Source organism: Xiphias gladius, chromosome 1 (genome assembly GCF_016859285.1).
Source record: "Xiphias gladius isolate SHS-SW01 ecotype Sanya breed wild chromosome 1, ASM1685928v1, whole genome shotgun sequence".
In the NCBI taxonomy this organism is placed as follows: domain Eukaryota; kingdom Metazoa; phylum Chordata; class Actinopteri; order Istiophoriformes; family Xiphiidae; genus Xiphias; species Xiphias gladius.
The window spans coordinates 18,100,889-18,125,198 of NC_053400.1; the positions used below are offsets into that span (position 1 = coordinate 18,100,889).

Here is a 24,310-nt window from a genome sequence, read left to right on the forward strand (position 1 = left end):
GTATTTTGGCTCTTTACAGTTGCGGAATGCAAGCTAACAACATTTCCTCAAATACTGTAGGGGGATTTGATTGAAAATGAATTTAATTTAATTAAAAGCTGGGATATTGATCAGACAATAACTTCAGAAAGGCTCTTGTCTTAATAATTCATCTTTGAGCAGTGGATTTGGACGGCGCCCGTTCTCCATTTGCTCTTGCGCACTTACAGCTCCTCTCGTTGTCTTTCATCCATGGATATATTATTTTTCCACCTTTAAACCTCTAGTTAAACCTCTAGTTCTACAACTTATTGTTAAAAAAAATAAATTGACAGATCATTGCTGTTGTAGCATTTTAATTCACAGACTTGTTGTCATGATTAGTTTTTATGCTCGAAAGTTCTGTCCCATTTTATCTAAACACTCTCAGGCTGACTGGGACCATCTAGTTTTCTTAAAATCCATTTGAACTATATATGATGTTTTGATATATTTTAAGAGATTCATAGTCAGAGGATTGTTTAAAGGTAGAATTTAGATTATTGTTTAATAATTGTTTGAACTCCAGCCTTATCAGTCCAAAAGAGCATTTCATTTATCAGCGTGTTCATCATGAGGTTTGCTGGGTGATGCAGTTTTGAAAAGTGATACCGTGACCGCAACTGTGACATTTCACAAATCAAGACCCCTGCTTATTGTCCAGTGGACATTCAGCAGCAACACACAAACACTTGGGGTGATCGACTATCAACACTCACACAGTCAGCTATCCTTAAGCTTAAGTGTCCCACTCAACCCAAACCCACCTTACTTAAGTACAAATTGGAGGTACTTGTACTTTACTTAGGTATTTCCATTTCATGGCACTATATACTTTTACTTGACCACAGTTCAAAGATAAGTATTGTAGTTTTTACTCCACCATAATTGTCTAACATTTTTAGTTATTGGTAACTTCTCAAATTAAAAGATAGTTACACATTTTTTCAAGTCTGTTTTAAGACAATAGTCAGGACATTGAAACAAGTTTATCTTGCTTTAATTATTCCTCCTGTTCATACAGGCCATCAAGATATCACTTCCTAGTGTGATTTCAGTGGAAGTGAGGGAAGACAAAATCCTCTTAAATTACAGTAAACTGAGTAATTGGTTGGACAAAACAAGCAATTTTGAAAGTGTCACTTTAAGCTCCGAGAAATTATGAAGGGTACTTCTCACCATTTTATGACTTTTTACAGACCAAACAATTAACAGATTGATCAGTAATGACAGTAATCGCAAAAGTAAAATGGTGTTAACATATTAATGCACAAGACTGCTTACAACTACATTTTAGTGAGTTATGAACAATTTATTCAAGGATTATATTGTGCTTACAAATGCTAAATTTAGCGGGTTAAATTAGTGTTATCTCTCACTTTTGTTTGAGTATTTTTTACATTGCTGTACTGGTACTTTTACTTAAGAATCTAAATACTTCTCCCACCGCTGCTTAAGTAAAGGATTTGAATACGCTTTTCACCACTGACAGATACAATGGACTGAGGCTATAATGAATAAAAACTAGTATATCATGTCTTCACAATTCAAAGATATGAATGTATGTCATATTGCAGAACAAAATGTCAACTCTTTCAGGCTTATTTGAACCACAGACTTTGTTTTCTTTGTAAATGTTAATCCCTGTGGGGAAAAAAAGCGTTGGGAATTTGGCAAAGGAGCCCAGTCGGCTGAAATACTTCCAGGTTTTGGCACTGGCACAAACATGGTAGTGAATAAAGAACACCATAGTCTCTAGTGGCCACCATCCTGGCTTTACAGCACTTTTAGGCGTATGTGAAAATATATTTAGAGACCTATCCTGATAATGCTCTTTTCGGTTCACAAAGCCAATGTGCAACAACAACATACTGTAAGGCGAAAACACTTTGTTTAAATTGCCACCCTTTGTAATCTTTGGAAATCCATGAAAACAGAGATGTATAATGATGATAATTACTCAAATTATCAAATATTTTATTCTGTACATTTGCAATCACACAAAGCACCACAAAGAAGCATGACTTTATCCATACTGGTCTTGTCCCTAGTTTGGCCTCCAGCTCTGACAGTCCAGCAGCATCTCATGTAGAACTTCTGGCTTCTGTCTGTTAAGTATTTCCTGGGAGTGATGAGTTTTTTCAGTCTGTTTCATTCTGTTTCTTTGACTCTCCCACGTTTTGCCGTCCTGAGGACTTCGGCACCGGCTCAAAATAAGGTCTGTAGATGTAAAGACCGCCAGCAACTCCGAGCAGTGTGGCGAAGGCCATCTGTGTGAAAGGTATTCTTCGTCGAAACATGACTCCTTTTAATAAGGAATCCCAATCTTGAGAAAAAGATAATCCTAAAAGAACAATAAAGTGGTGTTATCCAAGACATTTTCAATTATAATCAAAGTTGTCTTTTTTTATTTTATTTTGCAATTCCCATGCTTGCAAGATTTCAAAAAAAGAAAAATGCTAAATTTTTATCATGACTTCTTGCATGGATATTGTTAGCAACTCTACAGACAGTACAGGCTAACTGATGTGCTACTGGCCGTGCCGGAGCAATGCTACTGTTTTAATAGCGTATCCAAAGCTAATACATAGTATTTCTGCATACATTTCAAAATGTTAAAAATACAATGCAGAGTGCTTCCTATAGAAGCATCACACAGTAACTACAACAGTGTCACTCTCACTGGGTTATGCACCCTGAGGTACAGTTATGATTGTATTGCGTTTAAGAAAAAAATCTCAATTCTTGAGCAGTAACAAGACTCCTTTTCTTTCTTTTCTACTTGTGTTCCTATTAAAATTGCTACAGTCAATTGCTAAAGTCAAAGGATGTAACCCGCCAAGTCTGGTGCCTTATTAAAGATGCCTGTAAGAGTGAATTAACTGCAATTACTGTCAGAAAAAAAAAAGATCTTTCCAAATTCTACCACCCTCAGAGAAACTGCTGCTTCTTTTCATGAAGATTAGTCCAAATTTCCCAAAGACTCGTGTCTCTAAAATCCAAGGAGAACTGAAGTTTAGGCAGAAAACTTCACCTGATGCTATCTGACATGCATTATTAGGAGTCTACCCATGTGTATATCCTATAGAAGCTGAAATAGGGTCTTTATTTATTTGATGTAGAGGTGCAACAATTAGACTTGTCATTGATTAGTCGACTGACAGAAGAATAATTGACAATTGGCTATTTTGATATTCCATCAATTGTTAAAATCATTTTTCATGCGAAAATAACAAAAATGCTTTTTTTTTTTTCCAGCCTTCAAATGTGACGATTTGCTGCTTTTTTTCTGATTTATATTATTGTAAACTGAATATCTTTGGGTTTTGGATTGTTTGTCAGAAAAAACGAGATATCTGAAAACGTTACTTTTGAATCTGAGAAACTGGGATGGACATTTTTCTCTATTTTCTGACATTGAACTGACTAAGCAATCATTTAATTCATTGAGAAAATAAATGGCAGATTAATCATTAATGAAAAAATAATCATTGGTTGCAGCCCTATTTGAATGCCTTTGTAACAAAAATCAGATGAGATTAACCTATACACACGCTTGATGGCAGCAATACCTGCAAAAAAAAATGATTAAGTCACTCATCAAATGTTGATATTTCGCACTAATATAAATACTTGAATTACTCAATCAATCAGTAAGAACTCAACAGAATCACCAGACTGCCAAAGTGTTGTTTTTATGCTCATATATTTTTTTTTATGTGCAATACCAAAGCAATCTTTTCCCATACAATTTCCACTGAGAATTAAATACAGTTCAATGAGTTTTATTGTGAAAAATCCAGACCGGACATACGGACAAGGCGTCAGCTGCCTTGACAGTTTCCTGACAGTTCACCTGAATAAATCTCAAACTTGACATTTTATCAGGTTTAGATGCGATTCGCTGTAACATTCATTACTCACCGAGGGCGCGGTTTGTTCGAGGTGTCCGTAATCGCCACACACAGACTAACAGAAGCACACGGAAGTAAAACACGAAACAACACCACAGAGGACGATTATGCACAGCAGCCAAACATTCTTCTTCTTCTTCTTCTTCTTCTTCTTCTTCTTCTTCTTCTTCTACTTTGGATTCTGGCAGAACAACAAGCTTGCAGCTCGCCACCTGCTGGAGTGAGCAGTAACATTCCTCCTGCGCTTTGACACAGGGCCACATTAAAAAACATTTGTCTGGGCGCCAGTAGAAAGATTTGAGATTAAATTAATTTAAGGATTTTCACTGTGATACGTCCAACAAAAGTGACAATGGGTGTCAGGGAATGATAAAAACTTGCCTACATTATTGTTATTATTATTATTATTATTATTACTAAATGTAAGTCGTGTTGTCTCATAGTTTTGATCAAAAAGTCACTTATCTATTTTCCATTTGTGGAGGAAGTATTCAGATCATTTACTCAAGTCAAAGAAGTGATAACAGTGTAAAAGTACTCTGTTACAAGTAACAGCCCTGCATTGAAAATGTTACTTTAGTAAAAGATAGGAATATATATATTATTGACAGCAAAATGTACTTAAAGTATCAAAAGTAAAAGTATTACTAGCTGAAAAATGGCTCCTTTGATTGACTCATGTCAGTAGAAGAAGCAGTTTATTGTTTTAGTTGGTCAAGGTGGAGGCAACTTTAACTATTTTATAGGGTTTTGTGCAGTTTAATCTGTAGCAACCCATTGTATCTTAAAAGCAGATCACATGTTTTGTATGTAAAATCTTAATTTATATACTAACTAGTAACTTTAGCTGTCAAATAAACGTAGTGAAGTAAAAAGTACTGTATTTCCCTCTGAAATATAATGGATTGAAAGTATACAGTGACATGAAATGGAAATGAAAACTCAAGTGAAGGTACCTCAATTTTTATTTAGTAAGTGAAAACTCTGACCTTAATGTGGTATAATTTTGACTCAAAAAAGTAATTGCTTTGACCAACCTTCTGAAATATTAAACAGTAGTAATGTAATGTGAGTAAAGTGATAACGTTTTGTATCTATAAATTTGATTTAGGGACAATATGAAGAAATGGGGGACAGAAAATAAACACAAAGAAACAAAACAGCAACATAGACACAAAACAGAGAATGATCAGAAAAAGACACAGAATGACAGTGTGGAGATACAACATTATTACTAAAAGAGACACAAGTCGTTCTGAGTCTCTTTCAGTCTGGGTGCTCCAACGTAGGAGGTGTGAGGGGCCTTTCACATGTCTGTGCCTGGGGGCCCATTGTTTTATAATCCGCCCATAGCTGCAGTTGGAAATCTGAAGTATATGTTGCTGAGGCTCTTCATAAAAACCAGACTAGGTCAAAACCTAGTATATGGCTGGACCGTCCTTTATCTCTTTGCTTCTCTTCAACTCTCTGTGCAGCCTTATAAAGTAATTTAATGCAGCCGAATTCCCAATAAAGCTGTTCTCATTTAAATGTTTTTCTGTTTCTGTTGTCAGACAACGGAACAAGTATGAAATAGTTGCCGAAGACTAAACGTTATCCGGCAGTCACTTCCAAGCCGTTTCCAAGCTGCTGCTCTTCACTGCTAAAATCCTGATTTTGACGTTGTCTGACAAAATCACCGGACACGTGAGGTAAAGGCAACGGCTTTGCTGTGATTTCGGCTATAATTACGAGTAAAATGTTCACTCAGGGACACAGTTAGACGCTCATTCACATCCGTCACAGCTGTCGTGCGGTCACATGAATGAGACCCATGGAGAGGTGTCCCTACGGAGGGAAAAGTTGACCTCGCGCTCGCAGGGCCAATACTGGCGACTCCCTTCTACGGAAAGTAGCTAAGGTCTGTCCAGAAAGCCGCTAGATATGTCGCTTGGTGCTTTTGTGAGGAAAATTCGGTAACTCTAGGGACAAAGGTGCTAAACTGGCAACACTGCCTGTAAACGCCCCCCCCCCCGATGACGCAATAGAAACCGTTTGCGCCAATTTCGCTGTTGCGGTCCAGCCAAAACCGCAAATGTACTGTCGAGCTTTTACTTTGAAGTCGGAAAAAAAAAGCGTTAAACCGGAAGTAAGTGTGAGTACGGAAGCGTAACAAAAACCCGACTTCGGTCTAACGTGTGCTCCCTGGCAGTTTATAGGACTTTATTGTCGTATAGTTGAAGATATTGAAGTTTAATACTGTTGGTTTAATAAACAGAAAGACTGTGCAGGTAGTTCACCCGCAGCAGCTGACCTGCAGCGGGTATCTTACGCTAATTCCGTCTGTTTAAAATGGACTGTGTGTGATTTCCTGGAGTTTACTCAAGCCTCTGAACTCACCTGTCTTACACCTCGACAGGTGAGTTATGTTGGCAGCGGATTGTTCACACAGGCCTAAAGACAAAATGTCCTGATGGAGAACGTCCGACCACGTCTGAAGTTTGGGAACAAAGTCGAAGATGTGAAACTGAGGAAGAGAAAATCCCAGCTGTACTCAAAGGAAGATGAATGCCCTCTGAACAACGGTGAGACTTTTATTGTGAAATGTTAGACGCACTGAGTACATTTACTCCAATACTGCACTTGAGTACAATTTCGAGGTACTGTACTTGAGCGTTTCCATTTAATGCCAATTTATACTTCCACTCCACTCCATGTGTTTTTATGAACTTTTTTTGCACTACATTTATGACGGTTACCTTACAAATTAAGATTTTACACAGAAAACATACTGTATGATGAGCTTTAAAATATCATGTCATAAATTACTCTACCAAACAGCATGTGAATCTGAATTTGAATATAATTGTGATGATAGCGAGGGTTAACCTTTTTTTTTTATTTCGCTTTTGGAAATAATAATGAATAGTATGGCAAAAAGAGGTCATGTACCAAAATAATATACAATACATATTTTATCTTAAAAAAAAAGCAAAAAAGAATTTCAATATGATTCAAATTAGCTGTACTTCAACAAACTATAACAGTAAAACTATAATCAACTATGCATATTAATATATATATTATTAAATCACTCACAGGGTTTTTTTTTCTGCACCATGAATACTTTTACTTTTATATGTTGAAGGTCATTTTGCTGATAATACTTCCATGCTTTTACTTAGGTAAGACTTTGAATGCAGGACTTTTACCTGTAATAGAGTAATTTTACATTGTTGTATTGGTACTCTTAAGTCTGTAACCACTTGTTAGACAGTGATTGTGATAATGGTGACCATACAAACAGCTTGTGTCCTCTAGTTTTGTGCTGTGATGGTGGAAATAAATCGGGTTTATTATACTAAAATGGAGTAATTTTTCTCGAACCCCACAGGTGCTCTGAGAGCCAGAGTTGCTGTGTTTTCGGTGGCGTTCAGACTGATCAACTGCTTCCTGGTCCAGACCAGCTTCGTCCCTGATGAGTACTGGCAGTCTCTGGAGGTTTCCCATCATATGGTCTTCAAATATCCTTCTGGGGAAAATGCACTTTATTGTGTGAGAGTGTAATTGGGCTGCTGTGTATTACCAATACCATTAGAGCAGACAGTGAGAGTGCAATAAGAACATTAAATTGTCTGGGGGGCCCATGGGGGGAAAATTAAATGCTCCTGTTGCAGCCAAGATCCCATCAATGCAGTGCACACAGTAACTATAGATGGCAGCTTCTTTGTTTTTTGCTCAGAGACACTGAAACGTTCTCCTAAATACCAGACCTAGGGCTTTCTTCATGTCTTTTAGTTTGCTTAAACACAACTTAACTGAGGAGTCTGCCCCATGTGAGCACAATATAAAGAAAATAATAAGGGGTGTCATGCATATGATTGCATTATAATGCAGGACTCACTTACTCATTGTACGTTAATGATGCAAATTCCTAGACAAATCTGCAAGTAATCACATTACCAAAAACCAACTGACACACAGTATCAAATATGTTCATTGTGTGTTAATGTCTATTTTTTTCTTGATTGGTTCTCGATTCTACATTTTTATTAAATAATGGTAATTGTTCAATAAAGTAACAAACGCCAAGCCAAGATGTGAGCATAAAAAGCTACAGACAAAACAATACAAAATACAAAAATACAAAATCAGGCTGTAAAACAGATAACAATGCTAAGAAGTTTTAAAAAAAAAAGCCAAGACTAGAGTCAATTAACAGATGAGTCATTTACTAGAGTATTTATATTAGTTTTGAACTCGGCCGGAGACGTCATATTCTACACTTTAATTTTTTTTCAAACTACTCCAAGCGTCTGGAGGAAAAAAATTTGAAGGCTTTTAACTCAATAATCTTTAGGAATTCACCTTCTAAAGACACACCTCAGATTGGCCACCTGCTGTATGTACGTACATGAAAAAGAAGATTGTTTTTGCCTCCTTCACCGAAGAGTTTTTTGTTTCTGCGTTTTTCTTTCTAGGCCCAGTTATGTGATTTTGCGGTTTTGCCAACTCCGGCACAGTTTTGGTGTTTGGTCACCTACCGTCAAAACTGGGCCTTTATTTCTAACTAAGCACCCAGACAATGGGGACATACCCCTACATCAGTTGGGAAGCAACGACGAGTGACTTGCTTGTATTTTTGAAGCTGAAACCTTACCTCTTACAACCTTAACAGTCTGACTTATGGGTATCTGACCTGGGAATGGAAGGCAGGAATAAGAGGATTCTCCTATCCACTCTTCTTTGCATTCATATACAAGATATTACACTTCATAAACCTCGACTCAGTCCACCTCCTGGTAAGTTAACATATCTCACTATCCAGACAATCTTTTTTTTTTGTTTGTTTCATCTGTGTGTCTTTGAACAAATTAATTTTATGCAGTCATGTTTCACTAAACTGGGTTTGGGCTGGCTCTGCAGAAATGGCTCCCCCGAATAATTCAAGCACTCTTTGCCGCGTTTGCCGATGTCAAATTCTTCTTCCTCATCCGAACGCTGGAAAGTCGTGACATTGCAAAATGGACGGTAGGCACTTTGCCTGTACACTGTTATTTACTGCAAGTCATTAAAACTGAAGTGTCTGTTCAGATCTAATGCAGGTTCTCTGCATTTTCAGATGTCAGTCATAACATTTTCTTACTTTGATTTGAGGAGAGAATACAACTTCAGAAAGTGTATTATTGTAGTGAATTAAGCAGGATTTTAAGTGATTACTCTGTATGGTTAGGTATACCATACAGAGAATTTTGTTTTCTTTAGATTTTAAGTTTGTTTTTTAAGATACTTTACCGCTGTCTGAGTCATCTGGTCACCTAAAATAGACTCCTCATTTAACTGTTTCTTCTTCGACCTGTAGTTTTTCTGCCATCTGTGCTCGTGGTTCACGTGGTTCTGCTGCACCAGGACTCTGACCAACAGCACCGAGACAACCATCACCTGTCTGGCTCTTTTTTACTTTCCCCTGTCTGGGTCCAGAACACACAGCAGGTCTCTGCTTGTTAAGACCTTCAATTTCTCATTTTTATTTACCCTAATCTTACAGATTACTTACAGGCCCATTATTGGTGTTTTTCTTTTTTGTTGTTTTTTTTTGTTGTTGTTTTGTTTTTGTTTTTTTCTCCAGCAAAAAATATTTGAGCCTTGTTGCCTTGGCTGTCATTGTTCGTCCAACGGCACTGATTGTCTGGTTTCCTCTGCTGATGTACCATTTCTGGCAGGAAGATAACAAACTGCGGCTCATCACTCATGAATACATTCCTATAGGGTTTGTACTTTTAATCTTATATCCACTTAAACTGTATTTTTGCCTTTTTTCTCAACTGCATAAACCCTTTTTTCTCATTTCCAGGGCTTTGGCTTTTGTGATTTCAACAGTCATTGACTGTCTATTCTATGAAAAGGTAAAACATTTAAAACAGATCTACCACCTGCTGCTTTTGAAGTCATACTGTGTGTAACCGTTGCTCTCTCTGTTTTCCAGTGGACCATGGTGCAGTTTAACTTCCTGAAGTTTAACATTTTTCACGGTGTGGCTGATTTCTACGGCTCTCACCCCTGGCACTGGTACTTCACCCAGGGGTTTGCCGCCGTGATCGGTCCTCATCTTCCCTTCTTCCTTCATGGATGCACTCTTGCCTTCAAAAGATACAAAATCCTGTTGGCAGCAGTCATCTGGACCATCGTCGTTTACAGGTAAAATGCTTGTTCTCATTCATGGACCTGAATTTACTGAATTACACTTAATGCTCTGAAAAGCCAAATTAAGAGTAAAATAATATCATTAAAAGTCAGTCAGAGACCAGGATTTACCCTACAAATTCTCTGTTTTCCATTCTTAAAAAATCCTCACGTTTTCTCAATGATATTTTATTCTGCAAAAGCGTAATTGTTTTGTTTTGGATTTTTTGTGGTTTGTTTATTTGTGTGAAATATTTAGTAACTGCAGTGGTAATAAACGCGTGAAATAATACCAATCTCGCAGGGATAAAATAGTCGGTGGCGTAACAGATAACACCTCAAATAGTATCTTGTTATGAATTGATCGTGCTGCTTCAGAACATAAATGATTCATCTTGACAAATAACATATTGTAGTCATTCGAAAACATTTCTCAGAAGCTGTGTTTCTGTTCTTCTAGGATCCACTTTAACCAACTAAAGAGCAAGTTTAAGCCAGAAGAAATTTCATAAATAGCTTTTATTCTTAGGTTTGTGAGTAGGAGTAAAACTGTTTCATATTCTTTTCAAACTCATTTTCCTTCCTCATAAAACCTTTGCAAAGCCGTTTTTTTTTTCTTTTTCTTTTCCATGATTTAGAAACCTATATTGTTTACATCCATGTTTACTTTCTTGCAGTCTTCTTCTTCACTGCCTGTGTTGGCCCACTGCTGTGTTTCTTTACTGCCACCTGTCAGTCTGTGGGGTAGTGTGAGACCATTGGCAGGACTGTGTGACGTGTGCAAAAGAACAAACAAAACTGCAAAACTTAAGCAGTTTGACGAATACGGGTCCTGATCATTCCTGATGTTATAAGCTTTGCAGACAAACTTGATATATTTTATTTCTTTGTTTCAGTTTGCTTCCTCACAAAGAGTTCAGGTTCATCTATCCTGTGCTGCCTTTCTGTATGGTCTTCTGTGGTAAGTTCCCGATTTCACACTCAAAACATTTATTTGGAGCAACAGTCAGATGTGTGTTTTAATCCCACCTTTTTGCTTAATATCCACCACAGGGATATCTTTGGCCAATTTGAAAGCGTGGCGTCGAGCTGCAGCGTTCGCCTTGTTAGTGACCAACCTGGTCCCAGCACTGTACACCGGCCTGATCCACCAACGAGGCACCCTGGACGTCATGAGCCACCTCCAGACGCTTTGTGACGCCAGCAGCATCGCCAAGCCTCCGCAGCCAGACGTCCTCTTCCTCATGCCCTGCCACTCGACGCCCTACTACAGGTACACAGCCCCCAACACCTGTGAGACAGTCTGCAGGTGATGAGCTGCATGATGGGATCTCAAGTGTTGTCAGGTTGTTTTTTGTTTTGTTTTTTAATCAAAGAAAGAAGTGGAGAGAAGTTATAACTCCGATCCAATCTTTCATATTTTAAATTCTTGCAATAAAAGCTGTTGGTACATTTTTTTCCATTATTTATTATTCTAAATTTTCAAAAGAAAATATTAGAAAAATGACATCTAAAATGACATGATTACGTGACATTCAGGAGATACTGTATTGATGAAATTACCAGTATAAAGGGATTTGACTGATGTCTGCTACATACAGCAGCTGATGGTCCTCTCTCCTTGTAGCCACGTCCACTGCCCAATAAAGATGAAGTTTCTTGAGTGTCCTCCAGATCTCGGAGAGGAAGGTTACGTCGATGAAGCTGAGAGATTCTACGAGGACCCTGTTCACTGGCTCAGTACTTCATTTCCATACAAATCTTCTCTGCCCACCCACCTGGTGTTTTTCGATGTTTTGGAAAAGGTAAGATATTCACAAATGGTATTTCTGAATGCATTTGTGCAAATGTTTAACTTCATAGTAGCCTAAACCTCTGTGTTTTTGTTGTAGGAAATCTCTGTGTTTTTGCAGGGGAACAACTTTGTGAGGACAGCAGAGATATTTCATACTCAGTTTCCAGAGGGAAGAGTTGGAGGAAGCATCTTTATTTATGAAAGGCACTGACAAACACTGGAACAATGGCAATTTTCTTTCCCTATAAACAATGTCATATGAAGTCATACTGAAATAAATATTTTAAACTCAGATGTTGTCATTTTAAAATATCATTTTTCAGATGTGTCAAATGTGCGTTGTTTTTTTTTTTTTTAAATGATTGATTCATTATTCATTCAATTTGACTATTTTTTCCAGCAGTTTTTTCCCACTCTTTCGTGTAAAAGTAAAATAAAAACTGCCAGGTCCAGTTAAAACAAACTTGAGTGGAATGTTAGACAGCATTTTAACTCTGAAAGCAAAATTACAACCACATCACACAAACCTGTCTTTGTAGCAGCAAATTAAAACAACTATATGAATGTACAGGGAAACATCCTAAATGTAGCATGTCTGTTTTTTTTTTTCCATTTTTGTTTAACATGGCACAAATAGTTGATTTCACAACTAACAATGTCTGCTAAATATTTTTTGAACATAAGTGCTTCAGTTGAAGATGAGTAACAGTGGTGTTTTAACAGGAAATCCTAACATTATCACACATCTCTCTCATGTTGTGCAGATGACATAACATATGCCACATCTTTCATTCAACCCTAATAATGATTAATTCACTAAACACAAAACAGCTCAAGGACGTTCAGTAGCATTTAAAAGTTAATAATGTGCAAACTTACAAAAAAAAAAAAAGACTTTGTATCTAAATAAAACCCAAAATAAAAATTGCAACTATAATATTAAGACAGGTGAGATTTTTTTCAGTATTTGGGATCAAACGGCATTGGACCCAGTTCTATTTTGACATCAGCCATGTGTCTGTCTGCGTTTCTTCCTGATCTGCTCCACTTGCGTTCACTGTGTGGTCGAGATCTGGCTCTCTGCTGCTTACGCTGTTGATACTTTGACCGCGACGCCTCCTTTGAGTCTGTCTCGGGTCTTTCAAACGACCCGCTGTGTGATTCAAACACAAAACATGGGTGACATGAACATTAGTGTTAAACTCATAAAATATGCACCAGCTGCAGCATCATTGTGGATGAAAACAGGGGCAGGAGTGTGTCAGTCCTTACTTTAGGAGTCCTAATTCATAAAGTATTTTAGCGGTGTAACTAATTTTAAAGTCTGCGAAAAATTAGGTTTCACAAAATGAATATATTTTTAAAAGCATATTTTGTTGTGTTCCTTGTGTATTGGTCACTTGTCAACCACTTACATACTGAGAGAGCTCATTCACACAATGTAATGTCATCTGGAGCAACGGGGTCAACCATGCCTCTTCTTTTAGCTTAGGAGTTCTCTGCATCACTTTACTTTCCTCCAAGGTTTCACGGAAAGAATTAACTAATTTCGTATAAATTTTAGGGGAAATATTAATTTCCATGAAAGAAAAGATCAATTTAACCCAAGAAATATCAATTCATTATTGGACATTTTTGTCTCTATACGTTGGTACGTGTATATCTGCCTGTTGAGAAATTTCGCATTTTTGCATGTGACCTGACTAAAACACTCTCTACATTATGCTAGCACTCAATTGGAATTAATAAATTGGCAGTGTAATAATTTAACACTCTGTTTTTCCCACATTAGTAGCAGAGTAAGTCTTTTCTTCCAGTGAAAGGTCTGTAATGAAGAAGTCATGGGCCGTGGAAAAAAAAAAAAAAACAAAACATTCCTCTTCTCCTAGTTCCTCAGTGAATGTGGAAAGGAGAAACTTCGCTCATTTAGGAGGACTAGTTGTAAGATGAGATACTTTGTGCACACAGCCACGGGAGACTTACCTCGGCCCATAGCCTTTTGTGTATGCCTCTCCGAAGAAGTGCCTGTAGACGTAGTCATCAAGATTTCCGAACACATCATCATCGAGCCCGTGATACTCGTGCATGTCTGCCAGATAGTCCTCCACGCCACTGACAAAGTCTGTGAACAGCATCTGGTCATGAATGAACACTCCGTTGTGGAAAAAGTTGTTGATGAACATCTCCAGCTCTTTCCAGTGGTGAAAGTGGTCGACCTCCTGCTGCAGGTAGCTCTGCAGCAGCTGGTAAAATTCGTCTGCTCTGATTGGCTCCATGGCTTTCTTGAAGAGACTCATGGACTCCTGGTAGGCGCAGTCAAAAACCCCGTAGCATCCTTTCAAGTTAGGTCTTTGGTTGTTTTGACCTCGATCTTCATGAACTTTATACCCTGATTTTCGAGTGTTGTGGTTGCTCCGGAAGGACTCATCGTATTTGTGCGAGTGTCTGTGATGAGGCTTGTGCAATCTGTGCTGCCATGACTCTTTTGTATTCTTCTCATCACATACCTTATTATAAAAGCCTCTGGCCTTGTTGATGAAAGTTGAAGCTGAATCCTTGAAGTGTCGAAAAGTTGATTTGACAGAATCTGAAAACTTCCTCAGGTTCTCCTTCACAGCCTCTTTTGCTTTTTTAATCTGCTCTTTGTGGTGGTGGACAAACTCCTTTGTGGAGTTTTTCACAGCATCAAATGTCTCTTTCACTTTCCTTGTCATGCCCACTTTTGGTTTTTTCAATTTGGACTCCGTGTCTCCTTTTGCTCTTTCCTCTTTGGTTTCCACATACAGCCTCTCCCACAGGTCAGAGCGCTGTTGTTCGAAGCTCAGTCTCTTCTCCAGCTCCATCAGACGTGACTGTAGCTCTTCTGCCTCTGAGCCATCCTCCTTTCCAGCTCCAGGGATGCGACTTCTCAGACGATTCAGCTCTCTCCTCAGCTCATCTGTGACCTTCATCTCCTTTTCCAGCTTCTTCCTCAATGTCTGTGCTTCAGCCATTAAGTTTTCCCTCTGGGTGTGGAAGTTTCTGATCAGCTGCTTCTCCTCCTCCAGCTGCTCTTTCAGCTTCTGGTTTTCTGACAGCAGCGAGTCAGCTCCAGCTCCCATGGCCTCCAGATCTTTAATCTTAGAGCGCAAGCTTCTTAGCTCCCCCTGTAACTTGGACAAAGAATTTTCTTCACGTTCCAGCGAGCTTTTCAGCCGCTGGTTTTCAGCTGTCAGCCTCTGCTGCTGAGCTACAATGTTAGTCCTCTCCTCGGCTTTCTGTTTGAGCAACATTTCCAGGTCATCTCTCTGGGCCTTAATGGGGAAAAAGAAGTGGTGTTTCATGTGTTATGATTACTGAAGACATTCACAAAGTTCACTCAAATCTTTCAGCGATTGAACAGTAAAACAAAACACAAGAAGAAAATTAAACAAGACTTTTTTGCTTCAGTTTTGACTTGTTCCTCATAACATTTCCATTTATTTTGCATTTGTGTTATGATACAAAAAAAATACATTGACTTCCAAATTACCCGAATGTGCGCCCCTTTGATGTTGATCTCCTGGTTCTCTTTCTTTATCTTCTCAATCACCTCTGTGAGCAGCGAAATCATTTTTTGATCATCCAGATCTTTCAGGCCAAAGTCTCCCCTCTAAGCCCGAGTGAAAAAAGGAAAAAACAAGTTCTGGTCAATTAAAGTCATTGTTATATGGGTCTTGACTATTGAGTGTGATCAAACCATGTTCACTCAAAATATGAATCATTTGGAATCCGAATAAGAAAACAAAACTCAAACTTGTACATCTTTTCTTTGCAGCAATGGCTTGTTATATATCATTGTTTAAAATCAGTCAAAACCATCATTAAAATATTCAAATTAATTCTGTTAATTCAAATTAATTAATTTATTTACATGATCAAAGTAGAACACGGATTTCTAAGTAACCTGCACCAAGGCCTGCTTGACTATAAGCTCCTGGTAATATTTTGGGATGTTCCTCATTCACACAGAATGACAGGAAAAAAAAAACCAAAACAAACCTGCGTGGTGTAATGCGATGAAATAAAAGATCCCTGTGGTAAATACTACCTTACTTAAAATAGTCAATTTTTTGAGAAGTCTGCTTTAGTTCTTTATGTGTTGACTCAACTCAGTGGTTGCTTTTTGTCCAATACATAGTAAGCAAGCTCTAATAATTATCTCACAATTGAATGTAAGCTAATACCACACGACAAACTAAAGCCTCAAGAATGACCAGTTGAACCAGCACCTCTTTGACACATTATCAATGAAAAATTACACATAAAAAGGTAGGATTTATAATTGATTTATTATTATTAGGACTGTTGTGTTGGTTTGCCTTGAAATGCCAACAGTTTCTATATTTTTGGTCAATATATTTCTTTCTGGTTGGAAGAGCATTTAAGAATTAAGTAAACATAAAATAATAAGCATTTTCCATGAAAAAAGAAACAGAAATCAAAAGCACTGCACAGAACGAGTTAATGATTATTGTTATGTACATTCTGCTGCAAATTAGATAATTATTGCTTAAGTCGTGGCCTGTGTTGTTACTGACCTCGTTTGTGAAAGGTTGTTCTTGAACATGCTGTTGAAGCAGATCCCTCACACCATCGAGCTCATTCACTTTGATTTTCTCCCCGACTTTCTGTCTTTCTTGAATCTGGACTGTGCCTGTAAATGAGATTTGTAACACAAACTGATTATTTACAGACTAAATATTTATTTACACACAACATTAGAAAGCACTGTTGGGGCAATAAGCAGCAGTCAGCAGTGGTGTATACGTCTATAAAGTCTGAGACACAGTTATGAGGAACAAACGTGGGACAGGTATAAAACCTACAAACTATTTAAAGTTCATATAAACACTGCAGTTGCCACCAAAGATAAAAATCACTGAGATATCTCTTGTACCTAGTCTTACGACCAAACTGAGGAGAAGCGCAAAAGGAAACTCTGTTTCTACATTACTATTGCTGCAATGGGACACTGTTCTGATGGACGATCAGTGCTACACTTCTGTGTCCACACAGATCACATCTGTAAGAGAGAGGGTCGAAGCTAAAGACAGATGGAAATTACGTGATCTTTCAGGGATGACAAAGGTGCTGACTTGTAAATCTTTTGGCGATAAAAAATATGTACATTCATTTCTGCTAACTGGAGAAACTTTAAAGTAAGTATATTTTCTACATTAACAATAATGACGGTAATATCTTCTAATGCTGTAGTGAACTTCTTACCATAAAAGTGACCAAAGCCCATGCTGATGGCTACGATGAGGGCGAGCAGGATACACTTGTTGAGGATGCTGCTGCCCTGGCCTTGCATTCGGACATCCAGTGCAGAGTCCGGTCTAACTTCAGCCTGCTCCTTCTGCTGCTTGTCCTCTTTGACCTCCTCCTCTTCCTCCTCCTCCTCACTCAGACCAGACTCCAGCGCCTCCTCCTCCTCGTCAGGCTCTGTCGCGATGCTCGTGGTATTCTTCCTCACCCTTCGTCTTCGTATGACAGTACCAGCGTTTCGTCCTGCCTCGTCCTCACTGCTGCTTGAGTTTGTCACTGCAGGCTTCTGCACTGGGAAAACTACAGCAAAACACACAAAGTAATGGTTACTTCCAGTATATGATGGAAGAGAATTTATTTTTAAATAGGGGTACATATAAAAAATAACAGGCTCAGGAAGCATGCACAAGTGATGTTAATCATGCAGATAACAAATATTACTTAGATTAATTGATTCAGTAAATGTTGAACAGTATTGTTTCAAATTCTTGATCTCTTTTTGTGTTCATGTAATGTTTTTTTGAATGCATTAAAGGAATAGTTCTACATTTTGGAAAATACACTTATTTGATTTCTTGCTGAGAGTGACAGGAGAAGCCCGATACCACTCAGCCAAGAAACAGTCCTGCATATAACCCCTGTAAGACTGCAACATGTTGCTTTTACACTTGTTTTTTTCTGTGGATTAAACAAATGAGATATCACATGTTAATTAGTGAGCTTTATAGGAGCTGGGTGGATTTCGTTACCTTAGGACAAGGCTAGTTAGCTGTTCCATGCCAGTGTTTATGCTAAGCTAAGCTAACAGGCTGCTGGGTTTAGCGTCTTATTTTCCGAACTGCGGAGATGGACGGACGACATCGCAGCTCCAAAGCTTGTTTTACTCTCGTGAAGCAGACCGTTTCAACACGTTGTGTTGGAGCTTGTGTCAAGTATGTCACATGGATGTCACTAATGACGTCCAAAGCTTCATTCAGTTAGATAGTTTTGCAGCTAAACTATCTCATAGGCACATTAGTGGGATAAGTAGAGAAGAGAGTAACTGACAAAAGTGGCGATGTACACTAGAAAGACAATTATGTAATAAAGTAATAAAAGTAATTTAAAACATATGAACCCACACCGGACATTTTGCCCAAACTATGTCAATAAGGTACATTACTATTTTTTGTAAGCGAATGGACAATGCATTTATTATTTACTGTAACATACTGCAAAATAACATCTATATTTAATGCAGCACTTCTGAGAAAAAGTACTGCAAATATAATAATAACATGCAGGCTTCTTGGACTTTTACTGCACAGAAATGAGACTGAAATAACTAAAAGCAGCGAGGGGTCGTAGTGATTTAATCCCAGTCTTGAGGGGCTGCTGTAACTTTTGCAAACCACCAGGTATCACTGTGCTTGCTGCGTTTGAAGCCCAAAAGCTTCAAATCAGTCTTTTGGCACAAAAAGGCAGAAAGTTTCAAAGCTTCATAAGGCTTTATACACCTGAAATCTGCTCAAGCACACAGATATTAAACAAAAAGGCTGTCGAACTTTGAGTGTATGAAAGCGTTTTATCTGCTCGAAATTCTTGGGCAAATGGGAGTTCACCATTATATAATGTTTTATATAATTTTGTGAATTAATTACACTTATTTTCTTAATCAGCCAGACCTACAAAGACACACACATGCACACCCGCAGAGAAACAGTGAAAGAACGTACACATGATTTTCTTTTTTGTGGTTGAACATGCTTTAAAAGAAGCACAGCTGGCTTAAATCAATAAACAGCATGTGTTCTTTTCAGCATCAGGATTAGCTCTATGCGTTGCTGAGCAAGCTTAGCATCGTATTAGATTCACTCCAGTTTCAAATCGGGCCACCTGCAAAATAGCGGCCTCCAGTGAGCTGACTTCTCAGATGGTAGCCTAAGTTCACCATACTCTGTGGAAGTTTCCAGTGACTCATCATCAAACCTGCTTTGGCGACGGAGAAAACAGGCAGAGAAAGAAATACTTTGTGTTGATTCGTCGAATTTCTCTGTGTTGACCGTTTGGCTTTGAGTGCAAATAAAATCAGCTTGCTAAAGAAAAAAATGAGGATAGGTAAGTGTGTCATACCAGTCTCTGCAGCAGTGAAGGCGTACTGGCTGCTGCAGGATGTGCCGAGGTAAAACTCCTCGTTGGCTGCGCGCTCTTCCACGTCTGCGTGCTCGTCCTCCTTCAGGTCTCCCAGAGTAACAATGTCGGAGTGATCGCTGGAGGACAAAAGAGACACATGCTCTTTCCCTGCAGGACTGTCTCCGGCCTGCAAAGGGTATGTTCAAGATGTTTGGTACAGAGCGCAGGAACAAAGTGGCTCTCGATTATTTAAAACAAAAAAAAACAACAACAAACAAACAAAACAAAAAAGATTGTGGGTTATTTTCAGGTCTTCTAACCTTGGAGACGTATAGTGTCTCTTCTATGGTTCGTTCTCCCAGTGTTTCGTCAAGTGAATCCGCACTTCTTTCTTCAACACACCCAGCTGAAATATAATCAGTATGAATTATGATAAATGTGAGGGTTACGGTTGCCTACAATGTCACAAATATTAAATCATGCAGTTAAAATGTATGTTGTAACAATAAAAGTCACAGTTAGAACTGCAACTCAAGTATTTTCACTAGTTTCTCGATTAACTGTCAGAATAGTAAAAAAAAAAAAAAAAAAAATGACCATTGCAATTTCTCTGACATGTTCAAATTCCTTGTTTTGTCCAAACAACGGTTCAAAACCCAGAGATATTCATTTTAATGTCAGACAAAAGCTAGAATACCAGCAACTAATCACATTTTTAATCACATCAAATTAAAAGTGTAAAAGCAGGGCAAGTCATAAGAAAAAAGTCAAAAGAAAAAATAAACATCATGTAAAAAGGCAAGTTGATAAAACGAGTTTTAAAGATTAGTAAACAGCTACATGTGACTTTCAGATGTCTTACAAAGTCAACACTGCTAACTGACATTCAGCTGAATTTACATTTTGATTTAGTCATTCTCCTTTTTTTTTTGTCAATTTCCTATATTCCTGTCTATACAGAAACACATTCACCCAAAAAAGCAGCTTTTATTCTAATAATATCAAACTAATTACATAATTAACAATATTACTAATAAATGTGCAACTGTTAAACCCAAGTTAAAAAAATTAATATGATGATTTTTACCACCAGATGCAGAGGACTGTGTGTCCTGCAACCCTGCTTCCTCCACTGGAGGACGCTCTAACAGCTCGGCTACATATTCCACTGCAGCCTCCGACCCCAATGTCTCAATATCTGAACCCTGTAAACACAGTAAGCAAGCATTAAAACTGGGCATGATGGGAGAATTATGTCTTTCTCAGTTCATATTAAAAACTACTGCCTTATTTGATAAATGTTAATAATTGAGAATACACAGAATTCAGCCAGATAAAAGGAATGAAGATGATTTATAGCTGTGACTGGCCAGTTGTATTGTAAAATTTAGAAAACAAAAAGGCTCCCCACAGTAAAATATAAATTATATTTGCCACCATGACTGAACAAATACCAGTTGGCCTGAAAGCATGAAACAGAATCTCAGTATCTGAATAACTGAAGGAATGTACAGTACGTAGCTAAAAGTTTTTTGTTTTTTTTAACAAATCCCATTAAAAAGTTAAAAACAGCAACTGCAACAATTTAAAAGCAAAACTAATCTTAAATTTCACAACCCCAGCTATCACATCTGTCTGTATTCAGTATCACGAAGGTCATAAAAAATCAGTCTCCAATAAAGAAGAGAAAACTGCTCCAGGCAGCGAGTTTGGAAGAAATTGTCCAAATGTTCAACATGTTCAACAATTTGCTGAAAGTTGCCATCAACTTGTATGTTTTAGAAAATCAAGTTTCTCCTTTTGATGAAATGTCATACTGGACATCCTGTGATTTGGTGGTCATATTTTAATTTTCCTTCAGACATAAAACATAATTTGAGTGTTTTTTGGGTTGTTTTTTTTTCATTTTACATTGTAATAAAACCTCCTCTCTTTGCTGAAACCTTAAAAATGTCAAAACCTATATAGCAGTAAAAATCAAATGGAAATGGCTGTGACTAAGAATTAAGAAAAAGGATATATACCTCATTACTAATAATGGTCCAGCCACAGGACGACTCTGCATCACTTGACGTCTCTGACATTTCTGGCAGTTGTCAGCAATAAACAGTACAGGGATCTAGAGGAGATAAAGAGGTTAAATACTAACAACACTAAAATATGATGCGGTGAAAAACATACGTCAATACCTTATATGCTGAAGAGTTTGCCCATTATGTGTGTGACAAATCATCAGTTTAAGCAGCCGAAAATTTGTTTATTATTGTAAATAATCAAGTTATTAAATTCCGTTTTTCCACAGCAAAAGAAAAAAAAAAAGACAAACACAGGTGATCTTAAAAGAAACAAACTGTGTCCATTTTCACGGACACTTTGATGCATAAAAACATTAAGTTGTTTCAGGACTTGTTTGTACTTTCTAAAATACACATAGATGTAATTCTTCAAATTCGTAGCTTCTATTGGCTTTTAACAGTGTATGCTTTTAGTCTTGCCAGAGTGTTGCATGATAGAGTCAAAATAATTTGGACTATTAGGGTAAACAGAGTATGTCTAGTCTTGGGGTGTATTTGGCTGTAAGCAACGTAATTTAAGAGAAAATGTATTAATGTGATGGAACAGAAACGTGGGGACGACCAACTCAGACCAGTCCTTTGGTGCATTGTCATACTTGGGACAATATTATAATGTATACCATGAGACAATATAAATTTGTCTACAGTCAGAGATTTTACCACAATGTTTATACTCTAGTGCTCTTCCTTGTAATATCTTGTTGCCAATGTAGCAAATCAACAAGCAGGGCAGCTTTACAGCAATACTGGATTTTATAAGGCTCTTACCATGAATGCTCTTATGATGAAGTACCTTGTCACGTCAGGTATTTAATTTAGCAGAGCAGCCAAAAGCATAAAGACTTTTCAGAAACTGTACTAGCTATATAAATGTTTATCCATATCTGCCAGCCCTACTGGGAACAAATACTGACACCGACATCTACATCAGGTGCAAACCACCAGACCTGACCCCAAGCAGCCTGTAATTGTTCACTATAGGCGTGGATAATGGACAGTACCCTTCCCTGGAAGGTCCTGGAAACAAAGTATGGTTTATATTTGATGAAAAAGAGTCCCACGAATGGGCAGAGATACAGCAGACCCAGACACATCTGGTTGCTTTACGGGAAGAAATTTTTTTTTTAAATCAATTTAATTCATCTTAACCACTGTTATGGAATGAAAACTACTGTTTCATTCACCACCTCTGCGTGCTGCTCTACCCAGTCTTGTCAATCATTCGACTCATTCCTGCCTTCATTACTTTTGAACTTGAGTAAAACAAACAAACAAACAAACAAACAAACAAAGGTTTAACAGCGTCCTCTAGCGGTGACAGGCCACAGTAGCAGCTAACAGAAGATGCCAGCTGTTGCGGCCTGGCTGAAAACAGCCAACAGTTGCTTCAGCATTAGAGACATCAGCGGCTGTGAGCTGTAGCTGACATTAGCGTCAGCTGTCAACATTTAATAACGACCATTTTGCGGTTGTTAAACTAAGTTGACAGTCTGGTTATTAACCTCAACTCTCTGAGCATCGTCGGAGCACATATTTAGAGTCGTACCGACAGCGTCCACTATCTTTAACAGCCATTTGTCGTCATTAGCTTTTTTAAAAAACTAAGAAAAAGGATTTAACTCACCGGTGTTCTCTGCCCAACGACGAGCCAGTTGTTTGCAATCAGCTCCAGAGTTGTTGCGGTATGCCCGAGCCCAGGTTATCCGTTAACAACACTGCAAAGCCGACTGTAGCCGGGAAATGTGGTTTTCAGTGGTACATTTGGACGCGCGGCGTAACGCCTTCGCCGACCGGTGTGACCTACATTTCCCATAGGCCAGCGCGGTGGGCAAAAAGGCTCAGCGAGGGTGGAGCACACCGTGTGGAAACAAATCTTGAGGTTGCGAGAAAAACATAAACAAGGAAGCGTGACAAAGCAAGACCACCCGCAGGAATGAAAGAGGGCGAACAGACAGCAAAACGAACTCGGCAGTGTGTTTAGTACTGTGGTGTAGCATTAGCGGGGGTTTTAAAAGGCATGTGGCTAATGCTGAAAAGTTCAAGCGTCCGTTAGAGGACACGTGGTGGTCATTGTTTTGGTCTGTGAGCTCGTCTCTCTCTGCCAACGCACTGCTGGGCGTGATGCATAAAAACTATTCCCCTGCTATGTTGCTCCACCGGACGGTTGGGGTTCAGTACAACGCCCTTACAACCAAAAAACGTCCCTGTGTTATAATCAGTTTTACCGCGTGTAACACTTGTAAGTTTGAAAAATTTACAGAATCGGAAAAAAACTTTGGCAAATTTTATATAATGGTTGATTTGTTGTTTGAAGTGAAAAGAAGTGAATACAGCCCCTGCAGCAAACAGACATTTAAAATAAGCCGTTCTTCAAAATTTTCGCGCAGTTACTTTTTATCTTACCAACAGCTGAGGGTGGAAATCTTCTGCTTTGGGTTTGTGTAGCAGCCAGTGCCTCGGGAAACATTTCACAGATGGAGGGAAGAATTGACTCCACTAAATATCAGCGAATTGTGGATGCAAGTGTCCCGCAGACAGTCAAGAAAGCAGAACTGAAAAGAGTCTGGCCTCTACGACAGGACAACGGTCCAAAGCAGACCTCTAAAAGCCAACATGAACTACTTCAGACAAACACAAGCTGAAGCTTTTGGATCGACCCTCACAGTGACTCGAACATCATTGAAAATCAGTGGGCAGATCTTGAACCTGCTGTCCAAGACAGCCTAAAATATCAGAACTTGAAGTGATCTGCCGGAAGAGTGGCTGAAAAATCCTACATTAAGAGTAAAAACACTCTTAGCTGCTACAAAAACTACTAAATACTGACTTAAAGTAATCAAACTTTTGAATACAAATGTACACTTTTTACACCTCTGTGTTGCACAGTCATCTCTCTTCATTTTAACCAGCACAAGAAGTAAACAGACAAGGGAGGAAATTTTCTT

At 38.3% G+C, this 24,310-nt stretch overlaps 3 protein-coding genes across 10 annotated transcripts; 1 reads left to right on the forward strand and 2 right to left on the reverse strand.

Moving 5' to 3' along the window:
* Nucleotides 1–1,978: 1,978 nt before the first annotated feature.
* LOC120796198 (protein PIGBOS1) lies at nucleotides 1,979–4,092 on the reverse strand. Its single transcript, XM_040138698.1, has 2 exons — nucleotides 3,943–4,092; nucleotides 1,979–2,362 (listed from the first exon to the last, which is right to left on the reverse strand). The coding sequence occupies exon 2, from the start codon at nucleotides 2,316–2,318 to the stop codon at nucleotides 2,160–2,162; it is 159 nt and encodes a 52-aa protein (XP_039994632.1). The 5' UTR covers nucleotides 2,319–2,362; nucleotides 3,943–4,092; the 3' UTR covers nucleotides 1,979–2,159.
* A 1,609-nt stretch (nucleotides 4,093–5,701) lies between these two features.
* pigb (phosphatidylinositol glycan anchor biosynthesis, class B) lies at nucleotides 5,702–12,129 on the forward strand. 4 transcript variants are annotated; one of them, XM_040138633.1, is made up of 13 exons: nucleotides 5,702–5,832; nucleotides 6,331–6,496; nucleotides 7,306–7,435; nucleotides 8,596–8,713; nucleotides 8,838–8,942; nucleotides 9,274–9,404; nucleotides 9,541–9,681; nucleotides 9,766–9,817; nucleotides 9,898–10,109; nucleotides 10,991–11,055; nucleotides 11,148–11,367; nucleotides 11,722–11,899; nucleotides 11,987–12,129. In XM_040138633.1, exons 2-13 carry the CDS (start codon nucleotides 6,385–6,387, stop codon nucleotides 12,098–12,100), a joined length of 1,578 nt encoding a protein of 525 aa, XP_039994567.1. In that variant the 5' UTR covers nucleotides 5,702–5,832; nucleotides 6,331–6,384; the 3' UTR covers nucleotides 12,101–12,129. The 4 variants fall into 4 exon arrangements, with proteins under 4 accessions (XP_039994567.1, XP_039994595.1, XP_039994587.1 ...); XM_040138661.1 differs by lacking the exon at nucleotides 5,702–5,832 and adding an exon at nucleotides 5,956–6,060; XM_040138653.1 differs by lacking the exon at nucleotides 5,702–5,832 and adding an exon at nucleotides 6,014–6,066.
* A 73-nt stretch (nucleotides 12,130–12,202) lies between these two features.
* ccpg1 (cell cycle progression 1) lies at nucleotides 12,203–23,944 on the reverse strand. 5 transcript variants are annotated; one of them, XM_040138608.1, is made up of 12 exons: nucleotides 23,769–23,944; nucleotides 22,990–23,092; nucleotides 21,315–21,409; nucleotides 20,378–20,495; nucleotides 19,611–19,696; nucleotides 19,291–19,477; nucleotides 19,054–19,149; nucleotides 17,137–17,478; nucleotides 16,449–16,564; nucleotides 15,401–15,520; nucleotides 13,873–15,182; nucleotides 12,203–13,042 (listed from the first exon to the last, which is right to left on the reverse strand). In XM_040138608.1, exons 3-12 carry the CDS (start codon nucleotides 21,372–21,374, stop codon nucleotides 12,850–12,852), a joined length of 2,628 nt encoding a protein of 875 aa, XP_039994542.1. In that variant the 5' UTR covers nucleotides 21,375–21,409; nucleotides 22,990–23,092; nucleotides 23,769–23,944; the 3' UTR covers nucleotides 12,203–12,849. The 5 variants fall into 5 exon arrangements, with proteins under 5 accessions (XP_039994542.1, XP_039994551.1, XP_039994524.1 ...); XM_040138617.1 differs by having other exon boundaries at nucleotides 19,054–19,146; nucleotides 22,990–23,238; XM_040138590.1 differs by having other exon boundaries at nucleotides 22,990–23,238.
* Nucleotides 23,945–24,310: the final 366 nt, after the last annotated feature.

Coding starts and splice junctions, on each gene's coding strand:
- LOC120796198 (XM_040138698.1), bottom strand. CDS start 2,318: ATGTTTCGACGAAGAATACCTTTCACACAGATGGCCTTCGCCACACTG.
- pigb (XM_040138633.1), top strand. CDS start 6,385: ATGGAGAACGTCCGACCACGTCTGAAGTTTGGGAACAAAGTCGAAGAT. Junction 8,714..8,837: donor TCGACTCAGTCCACCTCCTG/GTAAGTTAACAT, acceptor CTGGCTCTGCAG/AAATGGCTCCCCCGAATAAT. Junction 9,682..9,765: donor CATGAATACATTCCTATAGG/GTTTGTACTTTT, acceptor TCTCATTTCCAG/GGCTTTGGCTTTTGTGATTT.
- ccpg1 (XM_040138608.1), bottom strand. CDS start 21,374: ATGTCAGAGACGTCAAGTGATGCAGAGTCGTCCTGTGGCTGGACCATT. Junction 19,478..19,610: donor AGACACTATACGTCTCCAAG/GTTAGAAGACCT, acceptor TACCCTTTGCAG/GCCGGAGACAGTCCTGCAGG. Junction 13,043..13,872: donor ACAAAAGGCTATGGGCCGAG/GTAAGTCTCCCG, acceptor TGAATCACACAG/CGGGTCGTTTGAAAGACCCG.